The sequence below is a fragment of the Pagrus major genome, chromosome 18 (genome assembly GCF_040436345.1).
Source record: "Pagrus major chromosome 18, Pma_NU_1.0".
Lineage (NCBI taxonomy): Eukaryota > Metazoa > Chordata > Actinopteri > Spariformes > Sparidae > Pagrus > Pagrus major.
In genome coordinates this window covers 22,548,556-22,564,416 of record NC_133232.1, presented here as the reverse complement: position 1 = coordinate 22,564,416, position 15,861 = coordinate 22,548,556, and the positions used below count along the sequence as shown (strand labels likewise).

At 43.0% G+C, this 15,861-nt stretch overlaps 1 protein-coding gene across 8 annotated transcripts in view; it reads right to left on the bottom strand.

Moving 5' to 3' along the window:
* Positions 1-12,770: 12,770 nt before the first annotated feature.
* The window catches only part of nlgn3a (neuroligin 3a), a 100,057-nt gene continuing 96,966 nt past the window's right edge, over positions 12,771-15,861 (bottom strand). For all 8 annotated transcript variants that reach the window (XM_073487018.1, XM_073487025.1, XM_073487022.1 and 5 more), the window contains one exon: positions 12,771-13,629. In XM_073487018.1, coding sequence (XP_073343119.1) covers positions 12,771-13,629 — 859 coding nt within the window. The remainder of the gene's footprint in view (positions 13,630-15,861) is intronic.

Here is a 15,861-nt window from a genome sequence, read left to right as displayed (position 1 = left end):
TGGCCAAAGGAAGGAAGGCTGAACCTTTAAGATATTGTTCCTTGTCTGTTTATGTCTCATTAAAAGACACTTTGTCCAGAAAGTTTACCGCTCTGAACTCTGGCCAACGATTTAACCCTGCTGACCGGGACGAGAGCTGGCGCTGGTGTTGGGAGAGAGGGACAGAAGTGTGTAGCGGTGAGAGCAAATGAGCTTAAAATTTGACATCACCGTAAAGCAAAGAAAAATAGTGGGGGCAGAAAGAGACCAAAGGCGGAAATGAGAGCGTTCAAACAATGGAGAAACACACAGGGGTGGTGTAGAGTAACCTGCTCCTCCTGTGTTGTCTGTACCACTTAGAGAAAGGCGCTGATGACTGATTGAGGCCACAGCTGTTCAGGATAGTAACAAACAATGTCGGCTCTGACAAGATGGAACTTCCCTAACGAAGGCCACATCCTGTTTTCAGGGACCGAAGGCGAGGAATTGCAACAATGCAGGAAACGTGCCGGTGTAGATGAAACTGAAAGGCATTTGATTGGAATTCTCCTTTTGTGTTTCAGATCTGTGTATGCGGCCCGCTACTTGACATGGCCGACACACTCACCTGCTCTAATCCACACTGTCATCTCACCGCGCACGAAAAGTCATCGGCAGCTAATTATGCTGTATGATTTTTATTGGATTGCTCTTCAGTGGGATCTGATGTAATATATCAGTTTGTCTTCTGGGAACACCTCCCCATTGTTTAGCTAATTACGAGACCGGCGTTTGATTGGCAGCGCGGCAAAGCAAGAGGCCAGTATGTCAGCCAGTCGCCTTGTTTAGATAAGAGACAGAGTAAATGACGAATGAACTGAGTTCATTAGCTGCTAAATTAAAATGAATTGATGTTATGATGAGACAGTGAATGGGCTTGAGAGATGAAGATATAATAAATATCATGTTGAAACCCTCTCGCCCCTCACCTATAGACTCAGGCATCTTGGTAATAAATGTCACATATACTTAAAATCTCTACACACAATGCTGGTTTGTTTTAAGCTAGTTAGCAAGCTAATGAAGACGTAATTGAGTATAGCAGAAAGGAGACACTTGTTATTATCAGACAATGAGTAAATGAAGCAGAGATATGGCCTGTGCAGCGAGGCTATTATGGCCACGATGAGAGCAGCATGCAGAGCACGCAGTCTTCTGTCATCTGCCTGATGAGAGACTGGAGCAACGTCTCTCCCCTGAGATCTCCCCCAAATGGTCCAGGCTAACAACGCTCTCCCAAGGAATTAGGCTGGCTCAACCGCCCAACACACACACACACCATACTGAGTTTTCCAATTCAAACTGGGTCTTACATAACTGAGGCCGGTCGGTCACTGAGACTGGATCAAGGACTCTGATCACTGCTTTTGTTATTCTTGTAGAACGGAAAACCTGAACCATAAAGGGAGCTGGTTGTGTCATGTCAGACATTCATGTGAGCCACACAGATACTGTAAAACCTCTTAGTTTGAAACACTGCTCTGATCTTCAACAGCAGTCTATGGCTTCATTTTAATGCCATGCTGGCAGCTTCTCTCTCAGATGACAATGCCAATCTGTCGGATGGTTGCTTGGTCGCAGAGTGTCATGAAATGTATGTTAAGACATCCATGGCTGCCGCAACATATCTCCAATGACTTCAGGGCAGACGCTACATGTGAAAACACCTTTTTTAAAGATTTGAGACTTGAGATTTTGCTTCCATCACATGCTTCTTTTATACTAGTGGACAGAAAATGTCCAAAATACACATTTAAGCGTTCATTTAATTTTAGATTTATATTCATTTATGCAAATTACTGCTTATTTAATTAGATAGCCCCATGTGCATATTCAAACATAAAATATATTAAAAAATGTGTAATAGACAGCTGATCTATGTAACAATTTGTAGCGATGTTCATGTATTAAACACTTTTTTATTGGACATTGAAAAATGAGACCCTCCCCATATCTATCAGTTGCCTTTACAAGCCTGCGGATGATTTCTTCAAGTTGTTTAATGCCGCTGGATTTCTTTGTGAAGGACTCGGATCAAATTTTCTGCGACAGTCTAAAGGATGTGACTTTATGGACGTTCTCTAGTGCCTCATCTCAGTGCCTCTCAGAGAGCAACAGTAGCTTACGTTAATTTAGAAATGGAGTGTGCTAACATCAACTAATGGCTGGCTTCCGGCAAAACACAGAGGAGCCCTCTGTAAGTAATCAACCCCTTAAGTGGTCCCCTGACATCTCATTTGGTGACACCATGGGGTTGATATTTGTGGTTGAGTGAAATGTCTCAACAACTATTGGATATATTATCATTATCATCATCATTCCAAGACCTTGGAAATGTTCTTACGTATCTGTCCTTTGTGTTTACTGCTAATTAGCAATTGTTAGCAAGCTAATGTGCAAAACTAAGACGGTAAACATGGGATGCATTATAGCTGCTGAACATCAGCATGTTAGTTGTCATTGTGAGCATGTTAGCATGCTGATGTTAGTGTTGAGCCTCACAGACCCACTAGCATGCCTGTAGCCTCTTGGTGTTGTTTTGACGTGCTACATTTTAGTGATATTTGTAAATTAATTGAAGAGTTTATCTTAATGATGCAAAATCAGCATTTTGTGTGTTTGTTAACTCATCATAATTAGGCATATTGACCTATTTTTCTGCTGTGTTGACAAAAACCACTGATGTAAACAAACCTTTCACAGCGTCAGAAAACATTAATAACTTATAACGCTCTGTGGATCCCAAAGTGAAATAGATCTACAATGCAAAACTCGAGTCATTCAGGAGGGGAAAAAAATCACTACTGACTCATTTTAAAGTCATTAGTCCCATGGAAACATTTTATGGCTTACTTGGATTTTTGAGGTTGCTGTGACGTAAATCCCAGTCTCTACCTATGGCCATGTCATTTCCTGTTTTGCTCTCCGACTGCCCAGACCTCATTGTATGGAGCAGGAAACTAGTGTGATTATTTTCAGAGGAGCTTATTCCCAAAGAATGTGACTCATCCAGCCTTCCCTGGACTTCAAATGAGCCATTACATCACTGCTGACTGGGGATTTCTTGACGCCACTTCACCCTTCCTCTTTCAACTCAGACAGGCAGTTTACAAGAAGTCATCGCTGGAACTGAGGCAAACAACATAAAATATATCAGAGAGCTCAAATGTAGTCATAACATTCTTGCATTATGAAAAAAACCTCTGTATTTTGAATAATGTTCAATTTAAGCACTAGTTATATATTGAACACCGGTGAGAAAAGGGAGTAGACACAATGTGGATTGCTTGCATGGAAGTGACAGTGAACATAGTTTGAGCAAATGCCATGGGCTACCTAGTGGGCAGGAATGTTCTTTATTGTAATGTAGCAGTGTAGTAAGTTGTCAGTCACACAGGGAGGTCTCTCAGTGCATCTTCACAGCTGTGAAAATGTTTCCAGTGTGTTAGAGCAGATAGAAACAAAATGTGTTCAATCTTTAAGATCCAAGACAAGTTTGAGTCTCCTGTGGTACCTGTGGACTGTCTGGCTGTTGAATTTTCATTGGTGTGAAACATTTTTGTTTCTTACCAGGCCGCCATGTTAAAAAATGGACACGTTATTATGGATCCCGGTTTTCTTGCTAAGAGCAGTCTCACTCTACCTCTGATTGGTTACCTTTGTTGGTTGAATTGGTGAGGTTTAGGCATGCAGAGTAAGATTGGTTAGGGTTAAGGTAAGAATATCAGGGCGAGCCAATCAAAGACTGAGTAGGGCTAATCAGAGGCAGAGTAAGGCGGGTCTTGGCAAGAAAAATGATGGGCTCTACAATAATGCAGGGATGATGTGGGCCCAATCCCAATGTCCCCACCTAAGGCCTTAAACCCTGAGCCCTCACGGACTAAGCTAATGTCACCTGGTAACTGAGTGATCAAGTCTGCAAGGGGATGAAATGGAATGGGACAGAACTTTGTGACATTTAACTTTACCTTGTAGGTTTTTTATTTTACGTTTTAAAATATATAGCCTTAAAATAACAGAAGAAACACCTTCAGTCAGAGGTTTAGGAAAGGTCCTGGGAGAAAATGTCAGATGTTGGTCTCCGAATAAAAAATTTGCTGATAGTTAATGAAAGCATCCAGATTATAATGTTTTGGTGGTTACCCTGGTAACCCATGGTAACCCTGTGTTTAATGTTCAATGCTATAATTCCCTTCAGCATAGTCTGCAGAAATGCAGACATACGGAAAGTGGCCATACACGGCTGAAAATGTCTTCGGCCCTCATGCACAACACAGTTGTTTAGCTGTCTCTGTGATTTACCAGGAAAACTCCTCAAAGTCTGTGAGTCTGTGAGTGTGGATATTGGGGTCTGGCCAGAGAGAGCCTCACATGCACACGTGGACGTCCCAGCTACCAAAACATAGAATGTCGTTCTCTGCTCAGGACAAAGTAAGTCCACTATATCTTCACAAGGCACATTGTTTTTTTTGTTTGTTTTGCTATATTAATATTTAACCTGTACAGCAGGGTCTGTAAAAATACATTTCTTGACAATTTGTTTAAACACTGAAGGCAGGTTGACCTGAATTTTGAGATCTGGTGGCATTCAATTCCATCAGCAAAACTACTGCATCTTTAATAAGAGTTTAGTAAAAGTTTTATGAGATCAAACATTCATTAAACTTTATGATTAAATATTAACTGTAGCCGGGCCTATTTGGAGGAAAATTGCTGCGCAAACATCAATTGAATTTGTCAGGAAACTCAGAGAATTCACTGCACAGGACTAACATTTAGGCATCACTGACAAATGAGTGTCTCTGCCTCTCGGGGTAAAAATAGGCTTAACTTCAAAGGATGTTTCCAGTATTTCACAGAAAAAAAGGGTGCAGATTTTTTTTTGGGAGTAAGCTCAGATATTAAGGTCAAACTCGCACTGTATTTGATCTGAAAGATCTGTGAAAAGCCTGGTAGCCTGGATTAGCACCCAAGATCAAATTGGTGCCACTGAAAGTCATTGTAATGTGATCTAAGTGATAAGCTACTTTCAGGAAGTCCTCTGGGAGTCCTCTGTAGTCTGCACCGGAGCAGCACGGGCCAGCCAGTTCAGACACCAAAGGTCCACTGACGCAACCTTCCCCTGCCACCAGTAACCCACATCTGAGAAAAGGCATTAGTGGACTGCCATCTGATGGTGAACTCCAGCTGATGCAACTGAGCGATAGTGCCGGCTCTGGCCTCAGCTGGGCGAGGAACGACTTTGCAAAACAGCTCTGAATCTGCGCGATAATGCTGTGAATAATGAGAGCAGCTACAGAAGAACTGAAACATCACAGAAGTTGTGAATCTTGCCAGAACCTGTTCTCCCATCCCCGCCATCAGAACTGGACCAACTAGGAGAAAAAAAAATTAGCCGTCAAGCTGCTTAAAAGGTGTTCTGGACAGGAAACAGGATAGATTCTGTGTTCAGGCTTAAAATGTGCTTGTTTCCCGCTGTTGTTACTTTCCTCGCACACACTGGGAGCATGCAGGCTTTAGTCTCAGCAGTCTCAGTGGTATCTCCAGGCCATCCATCTTACAGAGGGCAGATCATTATGTAGTCGACAGGCGGCTTTAGGCCGAGGGGCAGGTGGGACCGCTTGTACTGGATGAACTATAGGCTGCTACTGTTCTTTACAGGACCTCCATAAAAACCAAACCACCCCCTTTTACTGCTGAATAGAACATTACACTTGTTCCATTCTCGCAACACTTTGCTGCACACCAAAGCTGCATTTAAAGGATCAGATTGGTGGTATTTTATCTTTTTATTTTCAACAACAAATCCCATTAAAAGACAAAAAACAGCAATGAATTTATCCTACCTAACAAGTGCTGCCTGTGTAGCCACAGCTTGCAGCGTATGCCTCTGTGCCACAGGACTCTTATCATCCAAAAACCATTAAAAGCACATAAAACAGCCATACCATTGGGTACTACTCCAGTTTATTTTGAAAAAAACCCCCAAAACAACTCAGCAGCAGCATATTTCTCTGGGCGGCAGCTCCATGTTGGGCACACGCCGCTGAGCATGCTGGGGGATGCGGCTACTTGCTTTGCTTGTTTGACGAGCGATGAGGAAAAAGCTGCCTGTGTTGGATGTAATTAAAGAATATGTCACCCAGTGCACCAGTCAGCCTCTTGTTTGGCTCTTTTCTGTATTTGTAATGTTTTTTTGATGACAGTGAATTAAGTTGCACAGAGGCACACGCTACAGCTGTCCGTTGCTTCATAGCGGCGCTTGTTAGATGAATTCATTGATGGCGGTGGTTTGTTTGCAGGATTTATCGATAACAATGAAAAAAAGATAAAATATGCTAAAATATGCCGGCCTCATCCTTCAACGCAAAAGTTGTGTGATTTTTTTTTGTTGTTGGGGAAACAGAGCACTCAAGTACAACACTTACAAAGATGGTCTCTTGGATTGTGATGCTCTCTCTATAATCATTTTGTAGGATGAAAAATATACAAAACAACATTATCAGCGCCAAACTTCTTGGCCCCACGTCGACCGAAAATGGATGTCATGCTCTGTATTCATGAGAAGCACAATAAGATACAGAAAGAATAGATATTTTATTTTGATTACTCCAGTTTGCGCGATTATAAATACATTCTATGGACATAAACATAGAAGTAACAGGGCATCTTTAGTAATCTGTACAATGACACTGAAATAACAGAGATTTATCATGATGTATTTGGGCTCAAAGACCATCGACTTCCTAGCTGCTAGTGAAAAATGTGATACAGTATATGGGTTTGATGCCACCATAAAAGCTCCATTGTTTGCTGTGAGGGAAACCTGAAACATATGCCAGTGATTTGCCTGTGCTCTGTGGGCACAAAAGGAAACTGTCAAGAGTGCGTTTTTCACATGGAAATAATAGATTATCGATGTTTTGACAAAATGCAGAATGATTTCCCTTTGGAGAAAAACAGGCTATCTGAATTTAAACTACAGGAGTTTTTGGTTCAGTGACTGTTTCTACTCTGCTTCCCAATAAGTAATCTTAATTAGCTTCTTAGTCCGCAGAGAAACATAGTAAATCAAGGTAATTAGACCTTAAATGATAGGAAATGAGCGAGCAGTCCAGATTATGGCACTTGCGAAGTAGAAGAAAGAGAAAATGGGCAAGTCATGTCTCTGTGCGACGGAGGTAGAGCTGCTCTGATTGCATTTTGTGTGAGGAAAGAGAAAGAGGAAGAAAAGATGAGTGAGATGCAGGAAGAGAGAAATGAGGGTGAGGGAGAGAGGAAATATAGGTAACAACACGTTCAAAGCGGGTGAAATAAAATTCTCAATATCCGCACACACACACATACTTCGCACACAGACATACACACACACACGCACACACACCTGCAGCTCTCTCCCAACGGGTGGCACTGTGTAATTTAGCACATCCATTTTCTAGGCTGGGTTTGTCTTCAGTGCTGTCGAGGCAGTCACAAACCCCCATCGGGGTATTCCAGCCAATCCTTGAATGATGTCACTTTCGAAACACACTCACTGAAGTGCAAACAAATCTCGACAGTGGAAAAGTGTCTGGCTCATAACTGTCCCATTTTTTCTACTGGTGGTGAGTCTTGTCACAGGAAGTTTGGGCTGATATCGTCGAGCCTTCAGGTGCCTGATTGCTGAAGGAGTTTGACCCCGTTTTCTCTCTCTAGCTGCACCACACCACTGGTCTTCCCCTTTGGTCCGGCTCTTAATTATGTAGCTTTTGACAGGGCCATGTATCCCGAACTGTCTCCCCGAGGCCACCAGGTCTACCCCTGCCAATACTCAGCGACATCTGCTCTGCTTTAACCGCATATGGGAAAATTACATGGCAAAAAACAAGTTGCCCTCCCATGACATTTCTTCCCTTTGATAGTTCACTCTCAACTCCACTACTCAATTTTAGCCCAGTGCCACTGTAAGTGTGTGTGCTGGAGCCAATGGAAACTGACCTGCCACCACTGCAGACGGGTCAGACGAGGGGCTGTATACTTTGATTCAGATCCTCTTTTAAAGGGTCAATTTGCCCAAATTACTAAAAACAAAAACCCCATAATTTGATGCAAAAGTCTTCCAGGTGTACATTGAGCACTTACTTTAAAATTTTCAGCAGTTTTCAGCAGCATCTCATCGCCCTCATCAGCACCTTTAAAGGGTAAATCCATTAAATTTACACATTAAAGTGTGTTAACAGGTCTTGGGGAGTACTATTGCATATATGAAAAAAGTACTATAAAGCATTTTGTTGCTCCAGAGGAAGCTACATGTAATCTGATTAATTGCCTCCAGTGATGTCACTCAGTGGCTAAATTGCATTGTGGGTAATGTAGGCGGCAATTTTTGAAAAGGAAGAAGAAAAAAGTGGCAACGTCTGGTTCTGCCGTACTGATTTTGATAATTTGTTTTTGAACTGTCCATAATAGACCCCCATTCAAAACCTGGCGTCTACATTACCCACAATGCACCGTAACCATTGAGTGACATCACTGGAGCCTCAAACAGCTTTTTTTCACACATGCAGCTGTACTCCCCAAGACCTGTAAACACACTTTAATGTGTAAAATTGGTGGAGTTACCGTTTAATGAATGGAATGGTGGACAAAACATTGTTTGTGGTGCTAACAGTATTAAAAAACACTTTTCAGTTGATATGGAAAACTTGGCAAACGGTTGCTTATTTAAACATCCAGCAGAAACGGAGCAACATGAGCATTCATTTTGGAGTCGTGTTTCTGGCTATCTGATGAAAGTCAGTCCAATTTTCACTCATTTCATGCTAATTGCTCAATATTTTCACCAGCTAGTCTCTAATTTGGCCTGTCAGACACTGCCTGCTCAGTGAATAAGAGCTTTTTGCAGTAAACAACTACCTGCTGCATCTTAAAACAACTCTGAGAGCAGTGAAACAAACCAAAGGTTGGAGCAAGGCTGGCTGCGGGCCGTAAACCAAAACAAGGTGCTAAAAATTGCTAAAATGCTATGTAGAGCTGAGGGGGACTGCAGAACTGTCTGTGGGCAGTGATGGAATGTAACTGAGTACTTACTTTGCATGCTGCATCAGAGCAAAAGTAGTGTATTTTTAGATTAATTTATTTTATTGACAAATACGAAAATCACTAAAGCTGATAATCAGAAAAATGCTGAATATTGGATCTGACAATCAGCCAGGCTGATAATCAGTCAACTCACAGTATACAGTCCAAACATACATGTAAATATATGTATTCATTACTTTTACTTCTACTTTTGATACTTGAGGAAATGTAATATTAGATACTTAAGTACTATGCATATGGATGACTTTCACTTTTACAAAGTCATATTTTTGAACGGTACTTTTACTTTAAGTTTGACTTTTGGGTTGTTTTTGCAACACTGCCTGTGGGTTTATCATCTCAACCATTGTGAGCAAAAAAATACTGATCAAAGCAGCTTTACAGAATACAGTTATAGAATACGGAGACCTTGCAATGAACTACTGTCTCCCAAAGAATAGTCCCTAAAAACTCTTGATTGTGTCGTGTGGATTATCCAGTACAAGGACATGACGAGGAGTTCTTTTATTTGACTGAGAATAGGTGTCCCATTTTTGTATTTCTTTTAAATGTCACATTTCACAGCTGTAAGCACCACAAATACAATTCTATTTCCTTCCACTGTACTGACGAGACCACAGAAAGAGACACACTTCTGAAAACCTTGCCGAAAAATATCAGAACTTTCTGAATGGTTAAATGCCAAGATATGTCAGTTAAAATATGTTTTTAAGTAATTTGGGTGAATCAAATATTTTCGGGAGAAATTCCAACAAGAACGGCTCACATCTATATTTTCCAAAAAAATATTTTCTTATCAAAAATGCCATCAACCCTACCATGTCATGTTTGTTCATAATATGCCAGAAAACAATACACCACTGATATTATTGCTCCTGAAACAAGCCTGACTATTGACTGTTTAGTCTGCTCTGAACGCAAGCACAGACATTATTAAATGTCTCTGTGTGTATGAGGTGGCTTCAGGTAGAAACCAGCTGCATGTGGCTGCGGCTCAGTTGAAGACGGTGGCTGATTAGGAGGTTGGTGCCATATAAGGCAAGATGAGCGAAAACAAGATGACTCACATAGATCAGTCTCCAAGCAATTTCCCTCATATAACCCCTTCTCTCTTTCTGCTTCTGGCAGGATCGGTGATGAGCTGACCAGACTGTGCGTCTCGCTCTGCTGCGTCTCCAATCATTAAATACCAGGGAAACTTGTAATGGAATACTTCATAAAAATGTTGAGGTCCATGTGCATGAAGTAAGAAATGCAACAATGATGTGGGATCAGTGGTCAGGTCGGATTACTACACTTTTCTGTTACGCGGGAGACAATCTGTACTACGCCAAGATACTTAATGAAATTTGTCAGTTTTAGTCGCTGAATCAATAACTCCAGTTTTCTCCCCACAAATAGCATAATATAATAGGATGCAATGTGAGTACATCAAGGCAATCTTCTCACAATCTCCCATTGCTGCAGCACTACTTTGCATGAATTACAGTAAAATCTGGAGTTATGCACGCAGATAGGCCCCAAGCTGTTAGCCTGTTTTTCTCAAAGGTTTCAACGAGAGAAGACGGAGAGAGGGAGGAGGAGGAGGAGGAGGAGGAGGAGGGGAGGGAGAGAGAGGAAGGGGGAGGTAGAGAGGAAGTCCTGGGGGGAGACTTGCACTTGCTGCAAGAATATTTCTTTTTTAAATCATTCAAAATGGAAATAATAAAAAGTCATAAAAAAGGGAGGAAAAGAACTTTGATCAAGAGAGGAAGAAAGTTTTGTGAAACTTTATATTCTTCATTTTTTACAGTTTTAATTTGGCACATGGCACAATCAGCATGTATGCATCTGGTATACATAAATAAATATTAAATATTTTATACATAAATATACATATAGAGCTCTTACAAAGACACCTAGAGTGGTCTTGGCTTAGGATGTTTTCGAATGACGACAACAATACATAGAAATTATTTGCATTGGTGCTTTGTAGTCTGAACAGTGTTTTCATTGCTTTGTAAGTGGGAGCGATATCTCCATAGAAGCCCTATACATATATGTATGTATGCCCATATTTATATATATATTCAAAGAAATACAAGTGTGCACTGATGTAGGTTTATTCAGTGCAAACAGGCCACTGTCTGCTTTTGAAGAGGAACTCTTACAAAGTCAATGGAATCATGTCAGTTAGTTCAGTTGAATCTTTAGCTATTTTTTTTTCTCTTACACGTAAAATAATAGATTTATTTTGTAATCTTTAAGCAAAATTAGACATATATAACTTTGAAAATAACAAAAGTGCTATTTCGCAAAGACAGACACCCAGAGACGCAGCAGAAACACTACTGGTGGTGAACCAAAATCAACAACATGAGAAAGTACTCAGCCCCCACCCCCACCCCACCCCGAAAACCACATTATAAGACCTACAAACAAAAAAACAGGTGCACGAACACACACACACACACACACACACGCACACACGCACGCATGCACACACACATATATTCTCTAACACACACACACACACACACACACACACACACACACACACACACACACACTCACTCGCACTCATACACTCATTCTCTCGAACACTCTCTCTCGCACTCATACACTCATTCGCTCACCACTCTTGCTTTTGCAAGTTCCGACAATGTGTCTCTTCCTTCATCTCAGCCTCTAAACCACGCTTGCACGCTTGGAACGAGAAATCATTTTCACATGCACACAAACACACCGGTGCTCTAAGCAGCATGTGTACGTGCACACTTTGTGGAGATAATATCAGATAGCTTAACAGATAAATTGGCTGTAAAAGATGCACTTTTTTCTTAACAAAACAATCACAGTAACATAGTATTTATCTCTGCCTTCTCATCTCCCGGCAAGAGCTGTCCCAGACAAATTATTTCTATACGAGATTAAAAAAACCCAAAAATGATAACACCATTTGTGTGGCTGTTGTGTTGGTACGCAACAGAAAGAAAAGATGAGTGGCCCAAACTGGGTTTAAAATCTCTACATCTGCATATCCTCTAGGTTCCCATCCTGGATTCAGTCTCTCATCTTTGAGTCTCATCAGCTTGTAACACACTCCACTTGGAATAGTCTCAGGGAATGGAAATAATGACAAAATAAGAACAAGCTTTGTAAGGCATTGAAACGTAAAACAAAAACAAAGAAGCAATTAAAAACATTTCGCGAATATTGACGTAGAGGCCATTGTTCGAGATGTGTCTCCCGCAGGAGGAAGGGATGGGAAATAAAAAGCACTTCTCTTTGTTTTTGTTATGAATTCAAGAAAAAAAGTGTTGATATCTCCTCAGTCTGCTTAAAAAGGCTTTTAAAATGATTATTTTAGAAAAGAACACTGCAGAAAGACCCCCTCCCCCCGACCAGGAGAAGGGAAGCAGTTTGATTTTGGCAGCTCTGCACAACTTGACATCCATAGAGAGCTCTCAGCAACTCTCCTCGTAGTAAAAGTCTAGTTAAATCTCTTCACGTTTTAATCCCACTCATGCCCTTCCCCTCCCCTCCCCCTCGCAGCCCTCCCCCTCCCTGTGATATTTATAAAACACAATCCTCTCCTCCGTTCGTTCATCCTCCTGCTCCTCCTCCTCCACCACTGCCGCCGCCACCTCCTCCTCCTCCGCCTGCGCTGGCTGCCCCTGGCCTCCTTAAAGCTATACGCGGGTGGTTGAGTGGGAGTGCGGCAGGCCGGTGGAGTTGAAGCCGGTTGTGAAAGTGTTGTAGGGGTGCAGGTTGGGCATGCCCACCAGGGAATTGGGGATCATGGTGATGGTGTTGGGGGTCATGAGGGGAATGTCGTCCGGAGAGCGCCGCAGAGTGAGCGTATAGTCGGGCAGCGAGGCCAGGCGCAGGGCCCCCTCGTTGCTGTTCCCCGCCTCGCACTCATGGTGCGTCTGGTTCATCTGCAGCGACATGATCTCCTCCTCGGGCGCGTGGTGGCCAATGTCGTTGGAGGTGGTTTGGCGCTGTGGGCTGGGTTGCCCGTGGCCGGAGTCCTGCCGCCGTTTGTCCTTGCGGTAGTAGAGGGCTGCGAAAGCCAGCACATTGAGGAACAGCAGCGAGGCTCCAACAGCGATCGTTACGCTGAGCTCTGTGGAGTAATCCCGTGGGTTCTCCACCACCAGTGGCCCCGTCTCCTCGTCTTCGTTCCAAGAGTCTTTGTCCTCGCTGTTGTACGCCGGGGACATGGGAGGCCGCTTGGTGTTGAATGGCCAGTTGGTTTTCCCGTTGGGCCTCTTGGTGGACAAGGTGTTCTGGGTGGTCTCTGGCGGGGGCACTTTGGTGGTGGTGGAGGTGTAGTGGAACATGTCGTGGAGGTTGTACAGGTGGGGCACTAGGTGTTTCCAGAAGGCCACTTTGGTGGCGCGGTAGTGGTCGCGCACACGTGGCTTCAGGCCGATGTGCAGGTACAGCTGGTCCTGGGGGTTGTACTTGGACCAGGCGACCTCCTCAAAGCGGTTGGCCTTGGTGTGGATGAACTTGGTGTCCTGGGGAACGGGTTTGTTGGGATCGCTGCAGACAGAGTAGAGACAGAGTGTTAAAAGAGATTCAAACACTACATTTAATTATTCATGCTATGACATTCATGTGGGGATAGGAAGCACAAAAATACTAAAAAGAAAACACAACAGTAGCAGTCGCAGCTTATATTTTGGCGTGAAAAGGGTTGAGATACTGCAGGAGAATTCATTAATCTTATCCACAACAGCACAAGCACAAACCGACACACTGCAGTTAATAATTGATCCAGGTGTGTGTGGTGTGGTCTGTATCTGGTTTTTTGTAGCTGCATCGGCTGAAAGTGATTTCTCCTGTCAATTTATTCTCCTCATCCACTTACATTTTTATTTGCACAGCGAGATCTCCATGCAGCTCGACCCGTCCCTCTCCTCTCTCAGCCACCTCTCTGTGGGCATAATGTGCCTGTCTGTCTCACCCTCCCATCTCCTATCTCCCCAGATGTTGTTCTTAATTCAGTTCTGATGCAGCCCACCCACAAAAACCAGGGCAGAGGCTTTTAAAGTAAACACATATGAATAAGTCAGCAGGCTTTAGGGCTCGCGTCAGGAGGCATCTTGTTGTTGATAATCCAACGCTGGTGGAGCCCCTCCGCTAATTGCTCTGGGAAGGCAGCACAGTGTGCATTGGCATCCAGTGTACTGATGCAAAGTGGACCATATTAATCAAGACACTAAGAGGAAACTGCAGCGCCGCACGCGTGTGTGTGTGTGTGAAAGTGCTTGGATATAAGGATGTTCGTGTGTGAGACTGAAAGCGAGAAACAAAAGGGATGTGTGAGACAGAGAGAAAGAGGGATATATATTTATATTCTGGATGCAGTTCCTCTTTTGATCTACAGAGTTCACTGTTCCACTTTTCAGTTTTCAACACGTTGCCTCAACACCGGATGGCCAACCATTTCAATTACAGTGCAGGTATTGATTTATTGAATGAATTAACATATAGCAATCTCCCACAGTCACACTCCTTGTTGCCGTACAATGTCAGGAATGGGAGTTCTGCGGGCTCACGCTATTGCTCTCGGTCCTGATGAAATGACTTTCTGTGAAAGAACCTGAAGAACAGCGCTGCGGCCTTGAAAACGCAATAATTGATGTTGGTGTAGAAGAGTTAAAACTGTGTTGTATCAAGACGGCGACAACGCTGCGCGACATTTCTCTAAATGTCACCAAATATCCCTTTGTGGGGTCCGATTGTGATGCCAGTGGCAAAGCAAAGTTCACATTTAGGGATATGGCGGCTACAGTGTTTTTCTGGCACCGGCTGAAAAAACCTCCAAACACAAGCCAAGAGAATTAAAAGCCGTGCCAGAAGAATTCACCCTCCATCCTCTCTACTGTTCGTTTCTCTGCTGTCAATTTTTCTTTTTCAGGTCAGTGCTTCTGGGAGAGGTGAGAGAGAGAGAGAGAGAGAGAGAGAGAGAGTGAGAGTGAGAGGTGAAGCAAATTGAGATGGCTGGAGCTGAATCCCTGGACTTGGGCCGGTGTCAGCAGAGCAGCCCGTAAATAACCTCTTTTATTAGGCCCGTAATGATCCCCAATGAATATTGACAGCCAGACTATGATGACTTTGTAGCTGAATATCAGTAATTAAGTTTCAAAGGAGTGGGTGGTGGAGGTAAGGTCATATTGATCTCCCCCGTGCGCAACATGCCAGAGAACAGGATGTCGATGGAGCAGCCGGAGATGTGGATGTCTACAGCCTGCGTGCTTCATGAATTCTCCTAGCAGTCTCGTGCGTGCAGGCAAATTTCCCTCCCTCCTTCCCTCACACACACATACAGTACATACACGCACATGACAACAATGAAGGAGCTCGGAGCAATCTCAGTTAATGGGAATTCCTGGCATTACCATAACACTGCAAAACGTGCTCTTTCCAGGAGGGTCAATTTGTCGAAATTGTGATGGCGAAAAATATTGAAAAGGTACTTGGATAAATCTCACAAAACAATCGGTGTGAGCAGGGAGCGAGGGAGCAGTGGTGTCGAGCAGTTAGAAAAGCTCTTTGGTGGCTGGCTGGCTGGTTCAGTGCAAGTGAAGATGAATAATTTAAGGAACACAAAGAAATCAATGTGGCATCTTTAGTTAATTTGATTTGCCGCATTAGAGAACAACCGGCTGCCTTATCTAATTACACACACATATGCTTGGGTAATTGTTGCAAAGTCAATAGTAAACAGGCTACATTCCTTTGAACAATTTCTACCTCTGCTGCTCAACT